Genomic DNA, 13,849 nt, shown 5'->3' with positions numbered 1-13,849 from the left:
TTTATTGAACACATCTTTACTGGTTGCATCATTCATCATTACACACCGCCCAGATGAGCACTAGGATGCCTATACAATATTAAAGGCCTATATTAATCTTAACACCGAGGACCCCTGGTGCCCTTATCTTACTGCCTGAATGAAAACATTATAATATCCTATATTAACAAAAATATTCTGTAACCTGCCTTGACTCACATAGAATTGAAGTGCCATCCCATTCCTAACCCCATTGGGTTCGATGTCATATCAGTCAACCTTTTGCTGCTATTACAACTTCAACTCATCTTGGAAGGCAGATGTACATAATATATAGGCCTATATAACATAGTGTAGGTACGTAACATTCACATTATAGATGTTCATAGTGTCGCTCTAAGTGTTAAGTTAACAACTTCACTGTGTGTAGCTACACACACTGCTTAGCCCGCCAGCCACGGCAGCAAGTGACCCCTTTTTCCCCCCCCTTGTCGGCTTCCCTGTGCAGCAGCACATATCTCTCAAAACCAAAACAAAGACTTAGTTGGACCTGAGCCCAGCTTTGAGTAAGCTGTTTGCTGATAGCAAAGTGTCAGAGATAGCTTGCCTGTCTGTATAAAGGGCTTGAAGGATGATCTTTGGTCAGGGAGAAAGTGTCACACAGACAGAAACAATCAATCCTCACTCTTTTTTCCAATTGTGGATTCCAATATGCAGACTTCCGTCCTCCCTTGCTCACTTGCCTGCTTGTGACCTCATGATGATGTCACTGACGACAGAAAATGAATTCAATATCTTGCAAAAGCACAATTCTAATGTAATTTTCTCATTTGCAATTGGGATGGTGAATGAAAAACAGTCCCCCAAAAGTTGTTGTGGCTAGGCTGACAGCTGGGAAACTTTATTGTTCCCTATATCGCAGGAACTGCGACCTATTACTCATGGGACATGATCGACTGGGGTCGATCCACAAAGCATTTTTTTTATCTTAAATTAAGCAGAATGGCAGACAGCTGTGGCAGGCAGGCAAAGGCCCGCCCCAGGGCGAGGGCTATAATTACCCTGACCCAGCCGTCTTCCACCTCTTTCTTGCTTCGTCTGAAGTTGGATCGACAAACTATTATTGGTTTGCTTTGATATTCATTGTGACTTTGTTTCCACGTGGCTATTTACTCTTTTAAGCCGATGTACACCAATTACGAGTGCCTACGCGAATACTAACTTTGTATTTTGTGTGTTCACAGTGAAGTTATGTCGCGCTTGTATCCTGAGTGCCGACATCCGCATGCCAAGAGGGACCAGCACCGGCGGTGCATCGAGTGCCTGGGTAGAGAGCATGCGGAGGCCGCTCTCCTGGAGGAGGAAGACCCCTGCCGCATATGCTCATCCTTCCACCTGGCCAGGCTGAGGAAGCGACTCAGCGACTCAGCCACTGGACTGCCCAGGAACCCGCAGACGCCGAGCCAGTGCCACATGTTGCGCTGGCGGCGTGTGAGGATGGTTTGGAGCTCCCTGTCGGGCAGCCGGCTCCACCGTCCCCTCCTGCTTCGCTACCACGCTTTGCTAGCCCCCCACCCCTGCGACTCCCCAGGGGTTACCCTGAGGCGGCTGAGGACGCCGTTATATTTGGCTACGCGTCGGATGACCTGGAGTCGCTCCCGGACCCCGACGATTCTGCGAGTGTGGCTGTTTCGTGCCAGTCGGCGCCTGTGGAGCCGCTAGCTGAAAGCCAGCTGCTGACTGTGGAGCTCCGTGACCTGGCTACACGCGCTGCTGCGAAGCTAGGCATCCCCGTGGCTGTGCCCCCTGCGCCCGTGGCCTCTCTGCTAGATGGGGCATTCTTCTCTGCGCTGCCGCCGCCTGGACCCGCGCCTATTCCCCTGTTCCCAGACGTGCACCGGGAGCTCACGAAATTCTGGGGTTGTCCGTTCTCAGCTCGGTCGCCTGTCTGGGGCTTCGATGCTTTCATGGAGGTGGACCAGGCGCTGGACTTGGGGTACCTGGCCTTTCCCCCCGTTGAAGATGCGGTCGCTGGCTATTTGAACCCAGCCTCCCCCACCCTGAGATTGGGCAAGAAGCTGGCCCTACCCACGCGTGCTGAGAAGCAGCAGGCGGTTGTCGCTGAGAAGGCCTATCTCGCTGTGGGTCAGGCCGTATGCGCAATCAACACTCAGGCTATCCTGACGCGTTACCAGGCACAGTTACTGGCGGAGTTGGACGGCAGCGCGTTGTGTCCCGACCTGCTCACGGAGCTACGAAAGGTTGCGGATCTCTCCATTTGCCTAACTCGCTGCGCTGCGCAGGCCGTGGGTCGTAACATGGCAGCGTTGGTTGTCTTAAGCCGGTGCCAATGGCTTTCCCTGTCCCGGCTATCCGACGCAGAGAAGGGCCCGCTGCTGGACAGTCCGCGGGGTGTCTTTGGTGGCACCGTCGCTCTCATGGCGTCCAAGTTCGAGGCTGACAAGAAGGATCGCGAGGCTCTACAAGCGTGTATCCCTCGGTCGTTGTGGCAACAGCAGTCTCGCCAGTTTGTTCGGCCCGAGGCTATTAAGCAGCCGTTCAAGAGGGCGAGTGGGTCTCCCTCACCGGCGCGCCCACCCAAGTCCCAGCCGAAGGGGTGGACTCGACATCCGTTCCGGCCACCACAGCCTACCCAGTCGCAGCAGCCGTCACAGCCGTCGTAGCCAGCGAGGCGACACAACCGCCAGCACTCTCGGCCCCGCCGTGGCGCCCCCGAGCGAGAGCAGCAGTCCTAGGATGCACAGAAAGCGGAAGGGATTGGGGGTCGACGAGTGTCTTCTCCCACCAAAAATGTGTTTCCCTCCCCGTGTCATACCCGGTGGAACTCACACACACACACTGTTTACTTGCCCACCACTGTGCTCAAGCATTCACCACCCCATGTGTACACAAGCACGCCATGTTTGCCCTTGCCCAAACATACATCATGTAGCTCTATCAGACAATGTTTGGCCTCCACTCCACAGTGCCCAGACATAAGCCCCAGGGGTTGTCTCCCTCAGTTTTACACATATCAGTTTCCCTTCCGCACTCAGTTAGCCACAACATGTCACCCCGAGGTGGCATCGGGCCCCTAAGGAATAATAAACGCAGATTTTCTACGCTCCCCACTCCCTATGGGTGCTGGGCGAGGAGATCCTAAATTACTCAACCTCCCTCATGTGGCGATAAAGGGAGTCGACAGTTGTCAGTCTTTCCCAACCTTGGCCAAACACGAGACGGCATGGCGCGCATGCGCAGTGAGCCCGTGGGTGCTGCGAACGGTGGTGAAAGGGTACATACTAAATTTTGTGCGTCCCCCTCCGCATGTCACGGGCGTGGTTCAGTCACACGTCCCGGAGGCACGTGCGCACATTTTACAGGAGGAAGTAGATTCCCTGTTGCTAAACGGTGCTACTCAACTTGTTCCACTGCACGACAGGGAACGAGGCTTTTACAGCCGGTACTTCCTAGTCCCCAAAAAAGACCACAGTTGGCGCCCAATCCTAGATCTCCGCGTCCTGAACACATATTTACTGAAAAGGAAATTTCGTATGCTCACGCCATGCCGTCTCGTTGCATGCATACAGACAAACGACAAGTTTGTGAAAATAGACTTGAAGTCAGCATATTTCCACATTCCAATCCATGTGAAGCACAGGAAATATCTGCGCTTCGCCTTCAGAGGCAAAGTGTACGAATTCAAAGTTCTGCCCTTTGGCCTCGCTCTGTCCCCGCTTGTTTTCAAAAAATGTCTGGAGTCTGCCCTGGCGCCATTGCGCCACCAGGGGGTGCGAATTTACCAGTATTTGGACGACGGGCTCATTTGCTCCCAGTCAGAGGCAACTTTGTTCCAACACTTGGAGCTGGCTTTGACGCATCTAAAACACTTGGGATTTATAGTGAACGTGAAAAAGAGTGTCTTCACACCGGCTCAGTCTGTTCTGTTCCTAGGTATGGAATTAAATTCCAGGGACATGCACGTCCGCCTGTCCTCGGAGCGCATGGAAAAATTACAGTTGACTGTCAGACAGTTTGTTTTGGGGAGGAGAGTGACATCTCCGTTTTGCCAAAAATTATTGGGGATGATGGCGGCGGCAGCGGTGGCATTGCCCATGGGCCTATTGCGCATGAGGCATTTTCAACTCTGGTATGCCTCCCAGAAATTTCACCCATACAGTGACAGATACAGACGTGTGTTGGTGACACACGAGTGCATGAGAGCCCTGTCAGTGTGGAAGAGGGGCGTGTTTTTGCACAGGGGCGCTCCTCTGGGCGGTGTTACGCGCCGGATCACAGTGACAACAGACGCCTCCTCCACGGGATGGGGCGCGCTGTGTCAGGGCTGGGCGGTCACTGGCCGGTGGTCTGTCAGCCAGGCCAAGCTGCACATCAATGTGTTGGAGCTCCTCACAGTACTGTTGGCCCTCCGTCACTTCCTCGTCCTGCTGAGGGACCAGCATGTCTTAGTCAGATCAGACAACACCTCTGCTATTGCGTACATCAACAGATAGGGGGGAGTGCGGTCGCGCCCTCTGTTCTATGTAGCGAACCGCCTTCTGTGTTGGGCAGAGAAGAACAACCTGCTCTCGCTCAGGGCTGTTCATGTCCCCGGTCATGACAATGTGGGCACAGATTTGCTTTCACGGGGCAACCCGCGAGCAGCAGATTGGCGTCTCCCCCCTCAGGTGGTGGAGAAAATATGGGCTCTGTTCGGCAGGGCCGAAGTCGACCTCTTTGCAACGCGTCTGAATGCGCATTGTCCTCTGTGGTTTTCCCTGGGAGGGGACAGCCCACCCCTGGGGGTGGATGCGTTGGCACACCCCTGGCCCACGGGTCAGCTGTATGCCTTTCCCCCGATCGCACTTCTTCCCTAAGTCCTGGCCCAGGTGAGGGAAGATCATGTGGCCCTCATTCTGGTGGTGCCGCTGTGGTCTAACCAGTCATGGTTTCCGGATCTCTGCAGCCTGGCGGTGGGCGCACCGTGGGTGATCCCGACGCCCTGGGACCTGCTGACGCAGGGCAGGGGGGCAATCATGCAGCCTCAGCCTGCACTGTGGAAACTGGCGGCCTGGCAGCTGAAAGGTTGAGATTGTCTGCGGCAGGCCTGTCTACTGCGGTGGTGGCTACTATCCAATGCTCCCGGGCCTTATCTACCCGCACGCTTTATGCACTTAAGTGGCGTGTTTTTGCGTGTTTTTGTGGTGCTCTGCCAAGGGTCACGACCCTTTCCAGTGTTCTGTGTCTGTCATTTTGGATTTCCTACAGCATCTGTTGGAGCAAGGGAAGGCGGCCTCCACAATTAAAGTGTATGTGGCGGCCATATCGGCCTGTCACTATGGCCTGGGGGATGCCAGCCCGTGCTCCCATCCCTTGGTGTCTCAGTTCATGGCGGGCGTTCGGCGCCTCAGGGTGTCCTGTCCTGTTCTTTTTCCAGCTTGGGACCTGCCGACAGTGCTGCGAGCACTTTCGGGGCCTCCTTTTGAGCCGCTGTCATCGGTGAGCATTAAGCTGCTTTCCCTAAAAACTGCATAATTGCTGGCTTTGGCTTCGGCAAAGCGCGTCAGCGAAATACATGCGCTGTCAGTACACCCAACTTGTCTGCGCTTTTCTGCTGGGGGCAACAGGGTGGTGCTCCGCCCCAATGCGACATTTACACCTAAGGTGGGCACAGCCCCTTTTCAAAATCAGCTGATTGAATTATCTAGCTTCTCTCCGCCGCCTTTTGCCTCGGAGGAAGAAGAGTCCCTCCATACACTTTGTCCTGTGCATGCCCTCCGACATTATTTGGATGGTACAAAGGGGTTCAGACGCTGTGATCAGCTCTTTGTGTGCCATGGGGCTGCCGCGAGGGGCAAAAGGTTGGCCCATTGGATTGTGGAGGCCATTGAGTTGGCCTATGACAGTCTGCATTTGGAGCCCCCTGTAGGTCTGCGCGCGCATTCTACGAGAGGGATGGCGTCGTGTTGGGCCCTCCACAGAGGAGTGTCTGTGGGTGAGATTTGTAGAGCGGCAGGGTGGTCCTCCGTTCACACCTTTGTTCGTTTCTACATGTTGGATGTCACTGAGCCCTCTGTCCCACAGGCTGTGTTGGGCGCGGGCAGCGAGGTGGCCTGACTTTTCTGAATCTGCCTGTTCTGCCGCTCCCCTGTGTATAGCTGAGCGTCTGTATACTGTGCAGGTGTGATGCTTGGTGTGTGGGGACCCTGCCCTGTGGGGCTGCGGGGCCCTTACTGCCGTGCCTTCCGAATGGTGCCCTCTGCATCGACACTCGTGTGCGTGATTGGAGGCGGTCCCATGAGTAATTGGTCGCAGTTCCTGCAATAGGGAACATCTGGGTTACGTATGTAACACCGGTTCCCTGAGTAGGAACCAGACCTATTACTAAGTTGGGCACACGGTGTCTCTGCTGAGGTACTCGGCAATGAAAGAGGTGGAAGACGGATGTGTCAGGGTAATTATAGCCCTCGCCCTGGGGCGGGCCCTTGCCTGCCTGCCACAGCTGTCTGCCATTCGGCTTGATTAAAGATAAAAAAATGCTTCGTGGATCGACCTTAGTCGATCATGTCCCATGAGTAATAGGTCTGGTCCCTACTCAGGGAACCGGTGTTACATACGTAACCCAGATGTTTTCTCCACGGCGGGGCCAGGAGGCGGGGTGAGGCCACAAGCACAAGTGGAGGACGGGAGCGTGCATATTGGAATGCAACATATCTTTTCCATCCATCTAGTGCTCAGAGGCCCACCTCAGTGACTGTCCTTTGTGTATGAAGTAATTAGGACTTCTAAGATGCATTCTTATTATTGGTTCAGGTGCTCAAAGAAGTGGAGTTGGGTGGTGTTACAGTGGAAAGGTTTGCTCTGGCACACTTTCATAAATCTAGCACAGAGTCACAGTGACACATGAGTTCCCCCCCAACCAAAACATGTATCAGCAACAAGGTTAACACAGTAATTCTGATGAAACACTGAAAATATATTTTTTAAAAGTGTGTCTAAACTGATGAGTTTAGGTATCTAACATTGAAGAACATAATTGACAGCCTTAATGCAATGGAATTAAAATCTAGCCTACTATGTGTGTCTTCAGTTGCTGTTGTGTGATGCATTTCTTTACCTTTGGCAATAAATAAATAGCAGCACACTCTGACTGGGCAATCATTTTTAAGATGAACAGCAGTGTTTGAAACCCATTATTAACTATTTGAAACTTTTGCAGTAAACATGTGTAGACGTTTCTGAGAGCAAAGGCTTGCTTAAACAGCAAAAGAAAAGATATACACAAGCCTTGCACGGACTTGCAAAGCTCTGAGTTCAACAAATGTTGCACAACGTAAACACTGACCACACCTCTCTCATGCAACATTACATTCAAGATGATGTTTTGTCAACCAAAATAAATTTATTAACGGCTTCTAGACTTTCCCTAATTGGAAAAAAATGGGCATAACATCTATAATCTATGAAGGTTTGACAGTTTTGATAGAATTATGGGAAATGAATAAACATTTTCATGATATTCTTTATTTAAAGGGACACTTTGAGATTTGTAGTTGTTTATTTCCAGAATTCATGCTGCCCATTCAGTAATGTTACCTTTTTCATGAATACTTACCACCAGCATCAAATTCTAAGTATTCATTATGACTGGAAAAATTGCACTTTTCATACATGAAAAGGGGGATCTTCTCCATGGTCCGCCATTTTGGATTTCCAAAAATGCCATTTTTAGCTGCAAATATGACTGTACTTGGACCATACTAGACAATATTTGTTTAATACTTAGTAAACTTTCATGTAAAGATCAAATTTGGCAATAGGCAGCCCAATTTCAATAAGCAGCATAGTTGCAGTAACTTTTTTGACCATTTCCTGCACAGTGTCCCTTTAAAGGAGTTGTATACTCATCAGCTCATCAGCAGTGTCCTACAGCATGATCTGCATGTAATGAAACACCTATACAGTAACACATTAAGGATTATGTGTTGTGTGTGTGTGTGGACATTTTAAGTCTACCTCCATTACCAAAATGTGTATCTGAGAGGTTTCTACGTGGCTGATTAAATGTATCTTTACCAACAATGTATTCACTTTAACCTCTTGCAGATGGGGTCGCCAGCGGGCCTATACACTATATTTGCTGAAAATACTCAACTACATCATAACAACATTGCTATGACAGTGCTGAGAGCTTTAAGTAAACATATTAAGACATAGCCATTTCAATTTTGGAGACAGTAAGGTTATAACATAGGTGCTGCGCTAAGGGGTTAAATAGGTTTATATTACAAGTAATCACATGTTAAAGATTGCCTCAACATTTGTAGAATAAAAAGAAAAAAAAGCACAAAACTACTTTAAGGTGATAAGAGACAGGGCCGCGGACATCCATCCAATATTGGGGAGAAAAACGAATTTTGGGCCAACCCTCCTCTCCCTGTGTCCAGGACAATTGACCCCTTTGTCCCCTCATGTCAACTTTCCTGATGAGAGGAGTTTTAGATGAGCGACAGGCAGTCAGTCACATGACCTCACTCCACCCACTGACATTCTCTGCCAGGAACTCCTCCCCTGATCTGCAAGTTGCAAAACACACTCAGAGAGAGAGAAAGAGAGAGAGAGAGAGAGAGAGAGAGAGAGAGAGAGAGAGAGAGAGAGAGAGAGAGAGAGAGAGAGACAGAGACAGAGACAGAGACAGAGACAGACAGACAGACAGACAGACAGACAGGCAGACAGACAGAGACAGAGAGAGAGCAGATATAAAAAAGGAAGACGACGCTGAAACAGCTAACAGAAGAAAAGGTTCCACATGTCTGGTTCCAGCATGCTGCTGCTGGTTGCTCTGGTGCTGCTCCTGCTGCTGCTGGTCTGGAAGAGGAAGGGGTCACGGGGGCTTCCACTGCCTCCAGGGCCCCCTGGTCTACCCCTGCTGGGAAACCTGCTCCAAGTGGACAAGAATGGACCCTTTAAGACCTTCCTGAAGGTAAGCTATTTGTTTAGCATGTATGGTACAAGTTATTCATTAACAACTCTCTGTCTATGTCCGTCAAAGAAAGAACAAGATGCATGTGATCCACCTTGCATTTCCCCCCCATGAAAACAGCTTTTCCACTGTATTCAAAGTGCTCACTAAACTTCCATATACAGTGGGCTACTTCAGTATGTAATGATGGCCAATACAATTTAATAATTTGTGTCTTTTTCAGTGGAGTCAGCGGTATGGTCCAGTCATGACTGTGCATGTCGGACCACGTCGGTTTGTGGTTCTGAGTGGGTACCAGACGGTGAAGGAGGCATTGGTTGATCAGGCAGATGATTTCACTGGAAGAGCTCCTGTGCCGGTCCTGAACCGGGTGGTCAGGGGATACGGTAAGTTAAGAAATGCATACTTTCCCAAAATGTTGGTACTTCAAACTATTCAAACACGTCATACTGTATGTTTCTTTAATAGAGTGATGTTCTGAACATCGTTTGCTTCTCCTGAAACTTCACATTTACCTGAAGTTCAAAACCATGAGTTTGTTTGCTTCAAGACCCCTGTGGTCCTAAGCAAGGAAACTGGCCCTGTGAATGGGCTCGTTCGTGACGAAGCAGCAGTGAGCATGCGCACTTTGCCAGTTTGATGCATTCTAACCACAATGCATCAAACTGGCAAAGTGTGCATGCTCACTGCTTAGCAAAAGCAGCACTGCTTTGTCACGAACGATCCTAATGTCTGTGAAGCTTACAGCTAACCTCATTGGTTCTCTGAGTATATGTCATTTCTGCATGGAATGATTGGAAATGTAGCCTGGGTACACTTTACACTACACATTGAAGGGGCATGAGGACAATGATGCAACAACAAAGTAAGACTCATAATCTTGCCTGCATCTCAACGAAAACACTGTCATTGTGTTTAGCTTGTTTGCATGTGTTTTTGTGCAGTGTTAGGTGATGCCAATGATGTATTGAAATGGTGTTTTCAGCCTTTTGTCAAGTTTTTTTTTTCGAGTTCTGATTCCAAACTGAAGAGAAACACATGTTTAATTACATGGCTAATTACAAATTCAGAAAACTGACTGGTTTGGACGTAATTACAAAAGTCTAAAAAAAAGTCATGTGAAACCCATGCAGATTTCCACCACATTGTCTTAAGTTTTTATGCATTATAATCACACAGTACAACATGAAGTAATGCAACCATCAGCAAAACATACCCATCTGTGTGAATATTTGAAAGGGCTCAGTGACTGTTCTACTCCTCCTCCATCTCATCTTCAGGTCTGGCCATCAGCAATGGCGAGCGCTGGAAACAGCTGAGGCGCTTCACACTGAGCACGCTCAGAGACTTTGGCATGGGCCGCAAGAGGATGGAGCAGTGGATCCAGGAGGAGAGCCGGCACCTGCTGGACAGCCTGAGGGAAACCAAGGGTGAGGATGCTTGAATGGACGTGTATGAACAAGATATATACAGTAAAGGACCCCTTATTGTTATCCCTGTCAATACACAAACCATGTGACTTCCATGACACTATGGAGCTGTTTCAAGCTTGAGATTGCGGGGCGCAATAATGGTTGGAGTAAAGATAACATGGTGTACTAACAAAACTCTCTCTCTCTCTCTCTCTCTCTCTCTCTCTCTCTCTCTCTCTCTCTCTCTCTCTCCCCCCTCTCCCCCTCATTGTCCAGGTTCACCATTTGAACCCACTTTCTTCCTGAGTCGTGCTGTGTCCAATGTGATCTGTGCTCTGGTGTTTGGGGAGCGTTTCAGCTATGACGATGCCAACTTCCTGCGACTCCTGCAGATCATCTCCGATGCATTTCGATTCGGGAGCAGTCCATGGGGACAGGTGCGATTATCTCAAAGACAAATCATTGTATAAAAGTGATAAAAAACCCTTCGAAACAAAAAATCTCAAATTTCCAAAGAAATGAATCAAAATGAAATGCTTGTACCTATGTTTAAAAGCCATCATATCAACTTCCTTCTCCTCTCAATCCCCCCAATTCGTAGCCTCTTTGTCCAGATGGGCCCTCTGGAGGGCCTACGCTATTCCCTGAAACGACTTGAGAACATCATAACAAATATTGACATGACATTACTTAATTAACAGATTAAGGCTTGGTCATTACAATTTTGGTGAGAGTAGAGTGATAACATATGCTCTCTGCAAAGGGGTTAATGCTGTCTCAGTATCTAACTGGGCTTCCACTCCACAGCTATACAACATTTTCCCACGGATAATGAACTATATGCCCGGTCGCCATCAACAATTCTTCATAGGAATAGACAAACTTCGGGAGTTTGTAACGGAGAAGATCCACCAGCATAGGGACACACTGGATCCAGACAACCCCCGTGATTACATTGACTGTTTCCTCATCAAACTCAACCAGGTAAGTCAAAGTCAAACTCTTTTTAGATGCGTCCCAGCATCTCTATAGCCTAAGAGGGTCTGTCTGTCCGTCCTCCGTCCGTCCGTCCGTCCGTCTGAAACGCATTCCTTCAATTGTTCCTTCCTGTGTCAGGTGGCAGAGTTGGCATTTTGGCCTGGAACAAATGCGTGCCAAAACGTATGTTATGTTACATAACCAGTAAGGCGAAGCTGATTGCATTGTGAGACAACTGAGGGGGGCATTGACTTTTCTGCATTATTTTGCGTTTGGACAGTGGGAGGCAACTTTGTTCACGCACACCAACACCACTTTGAGTGTCACTTAATGTTCACGGTCTACACCGCCTTGTGATACACTTTGGCTCGAGGATGTCAAACGTGAAGGGGACTTTATCATGTTGTGTATGATAGTGTTGTGTTGTGCTCAGCTATTTGGTTCGTCAGGAACTCGCGGGAATGAACGATTTAGAAGTTGGCAGGCAGTATTTGACACAGATGTCCGTGCTCGGATGAGGTGAATTTGTATTGCATAACCCTCCACGACATGGAACCGTAATTATTTAACAGGCGACCAGCAGCGCATACTGCTCTTCCTCTAAACGTGGACCTGTAATCTTTGGTTAGCTTTTTTCCTTTCATAACATTCATTTTCCTCCGCTTTTCTCCAGTCCACAAACTTGGGCTCAGAAGAGTACACTGTATTCTCCAACAGTACTATGAACTACAAAAGTTTACGCTGTAGTACTCAATATTGCAAAAATGTCCAGATGACATACACATTTTAGGTGTTCTCAACAGGTTTTCAGGTACCAATAAATTGACTCCATGGGCAATATGACCAATAAACAAAAAGTATATCCTCGGGGGGGGGGCGTTTTGGGGGAAAAAAGGTTGGAACTGGCATAGAGGGATGCATCTGTTGTCTGTCAGTGCTCTCCCCCATCCTCCTCCATGACTGATGTACCCTGAGCATGGTACTGTCCCGCCGCACTGCTCCATTGGGGCTTGCCCCCTTGCACGGGTGAGGCATAAATGCAATTTTGTTGTGTGCAGTGTGCAGTGAAAACTTGTGTGCTGTGGAGTGCTGTGTCACAATGACAATGGGAGTTGGAGTTTCCCAGTTGGGCTTTCACTTTCACTTTTCACTTTAAATGTTTCATTGCATGTGCTCCAGGAGAAAGATCTCCCCAAAACTGAGTTCATCTATGACAACCTAGTTTCCACGGTCCTCAATCTCTTCTTCGCTGGCACAGAAACCACCAGCACAACCTTGAGATATACTCTGATGCTGCTGATTAAACATCCAGAAATACAAGGTACAGTTAGTCTGTGTGCTAGAGACTCACCCACACACAATCGCTCACCTGAGAAGACACACACACACACGGACGTGCACAGTCTGCACACACACACACACACAGACAAGTACGCACACACACACACACACACGCACACACACACACACACACGCGCACACACACACACACACACACACACACACACGCACACACACGCACACACACGCACACACACGCACGCGCGCCTAGGCCCAGAGATGCTACACTACATAGTCCTTTGTTTTGCAGATCACATTTGTAAGGAGATTGAGGCCGAACTTGGTCAAGAGCGCCCCCCAATGATGGAGGACAGGACGTCCCTCCCCTTCACGGATGCTGTCATTCACGAGGCTCAGCGTTTCCTGGACATGGCCCCCCTCAATCTCCCCCGCTACACCACCAAAGACATCACCTTCAAAGGCTACGGCATTCCCAAGGTAGGTTAGCACAGCGGCTACGGCATTCCCAAGGTAGGTTAGCACAGCGGCTACGGCATTCCCAAGGTAGGTTAGCACAGAGGCTACGGCATTCCCAAGGTAGGTTAGCACAGAGGCTACGGTATTCCCAAGGTGGGTTAGCTAAGAGGGGTTAGGGATGCAACACCAATTGTTGTTAGCGGTAGCCTCTTTGTGCAGATGAGCCTGCCAATATTGTTATGACGTTGCCCTTACCAAGAGCCTTGTGCAACAGATTGAGACTTGGCCATTACAATGTTGGTGATGGTAAGGTTATAATAGAGGCTCTGTGCAAATGGGTTAAAGAGGTTCCTCCTGACAAATATTACATTTGGCCTCTGCTATGATGTCATGGCATGATTTTGTCTTTATAATGCGATGCAAATCAGTTCAAATTACAGGGAGCATGGAGGGGTGCACAACAGTGTTAATTTCGTCAACCATGACTATGACTAAAATATTTCGTCAAAGCCCTTTTTTGATTTTCGTCATTTAGACTAAGACTAAGACTAAATTGGGAAGGCAATGACTAAAATATGACTAAGACTAAAATTGGTTTTCGTCATTGTGACTAAGACTAAGACTACATTTTTAAAAGCTGACTGAATTTACACTGGTAAAATAGAGAAAAAGAGAACCAGTGTGTGAAAAAGTTTTATTCTGTACAGTGTGACATGTTAAAAAGAGAAGCAGTGTGCGG

The 13,849-nt window shown here is 48.9% G+C and overlaps 1 protein-coding gene and 1 pseudogene across 1 annotated transcript in view; both read left to right on the top strand.

Annotated features, from left to right (window-relative positions):
- Window positions 1-4,924: 4,924 nt before the first annotated feature.
- LOC134453873 (uncharacterized) lies at window positions 4,925-6,390 on the top strand (annotated as a pseudogene).
- A 2,293-nt stretch (window positions 6,391-8,683) lies between these two features.
- Window positions 8,684-13,849, top strand: part of LOC134453872 (uncharacterized) — a 35,075-nt gene continuing 29,909 nt past the window's right edge. The window contains exons 1-7 of the mRNA XM_063204622.1: window positions 8,684-8,962; window positions 9,186-9,348; window positions 10,243-10,392; window positions 10,651-10,811; window positions 11,182-11,358; window positions 12,532-12,673; window positions 12,944-13,131. Of these exons, the coding sequence (XP_063060692.1) occupies window positions 8,789-8,962; window positions 9,186-9,348; window positions 10,243-10,392; window positions 10,651-10,811; window positions 11,182-11,358; window positions 12,532-12,673; window positions 12,944-13,131 (1,155 nt within the window). The 5' untranslated portion in view covers window positions 8,684-8,788. The remainder of the gene's footprint in view (window positions 8,963-9,185; window positions 9,349-10,242; window positions 10,393-10,650; window positions 10,812-11,181; window positions 11,359-12,531; window positions 12,674-12,943; window positions 13,132-13,849) is intronic.

The sequence above is a fragment of the Engraulis encrasicolus genome, chromosome 8 (assembly GCF_034702125.1).
Source record: "Engraulis encrasicolus isolate BLACKSEA-1 chromosome 8, IST_EnEncr_1.0, whole genome shotgun sequence".
In the NCBI taxonomy this organism is placed as follows: Eukaryota; Metazoa; Chordata; class Actinopteri; order Clupeiformes; family Engraulidae; genus Engraulis; species Engraulis encrasicolus.
Note: the sequence above shows the minus strand (reverse complement) of the source record. Positions and strands in the feature narration are given on the sequence as shown.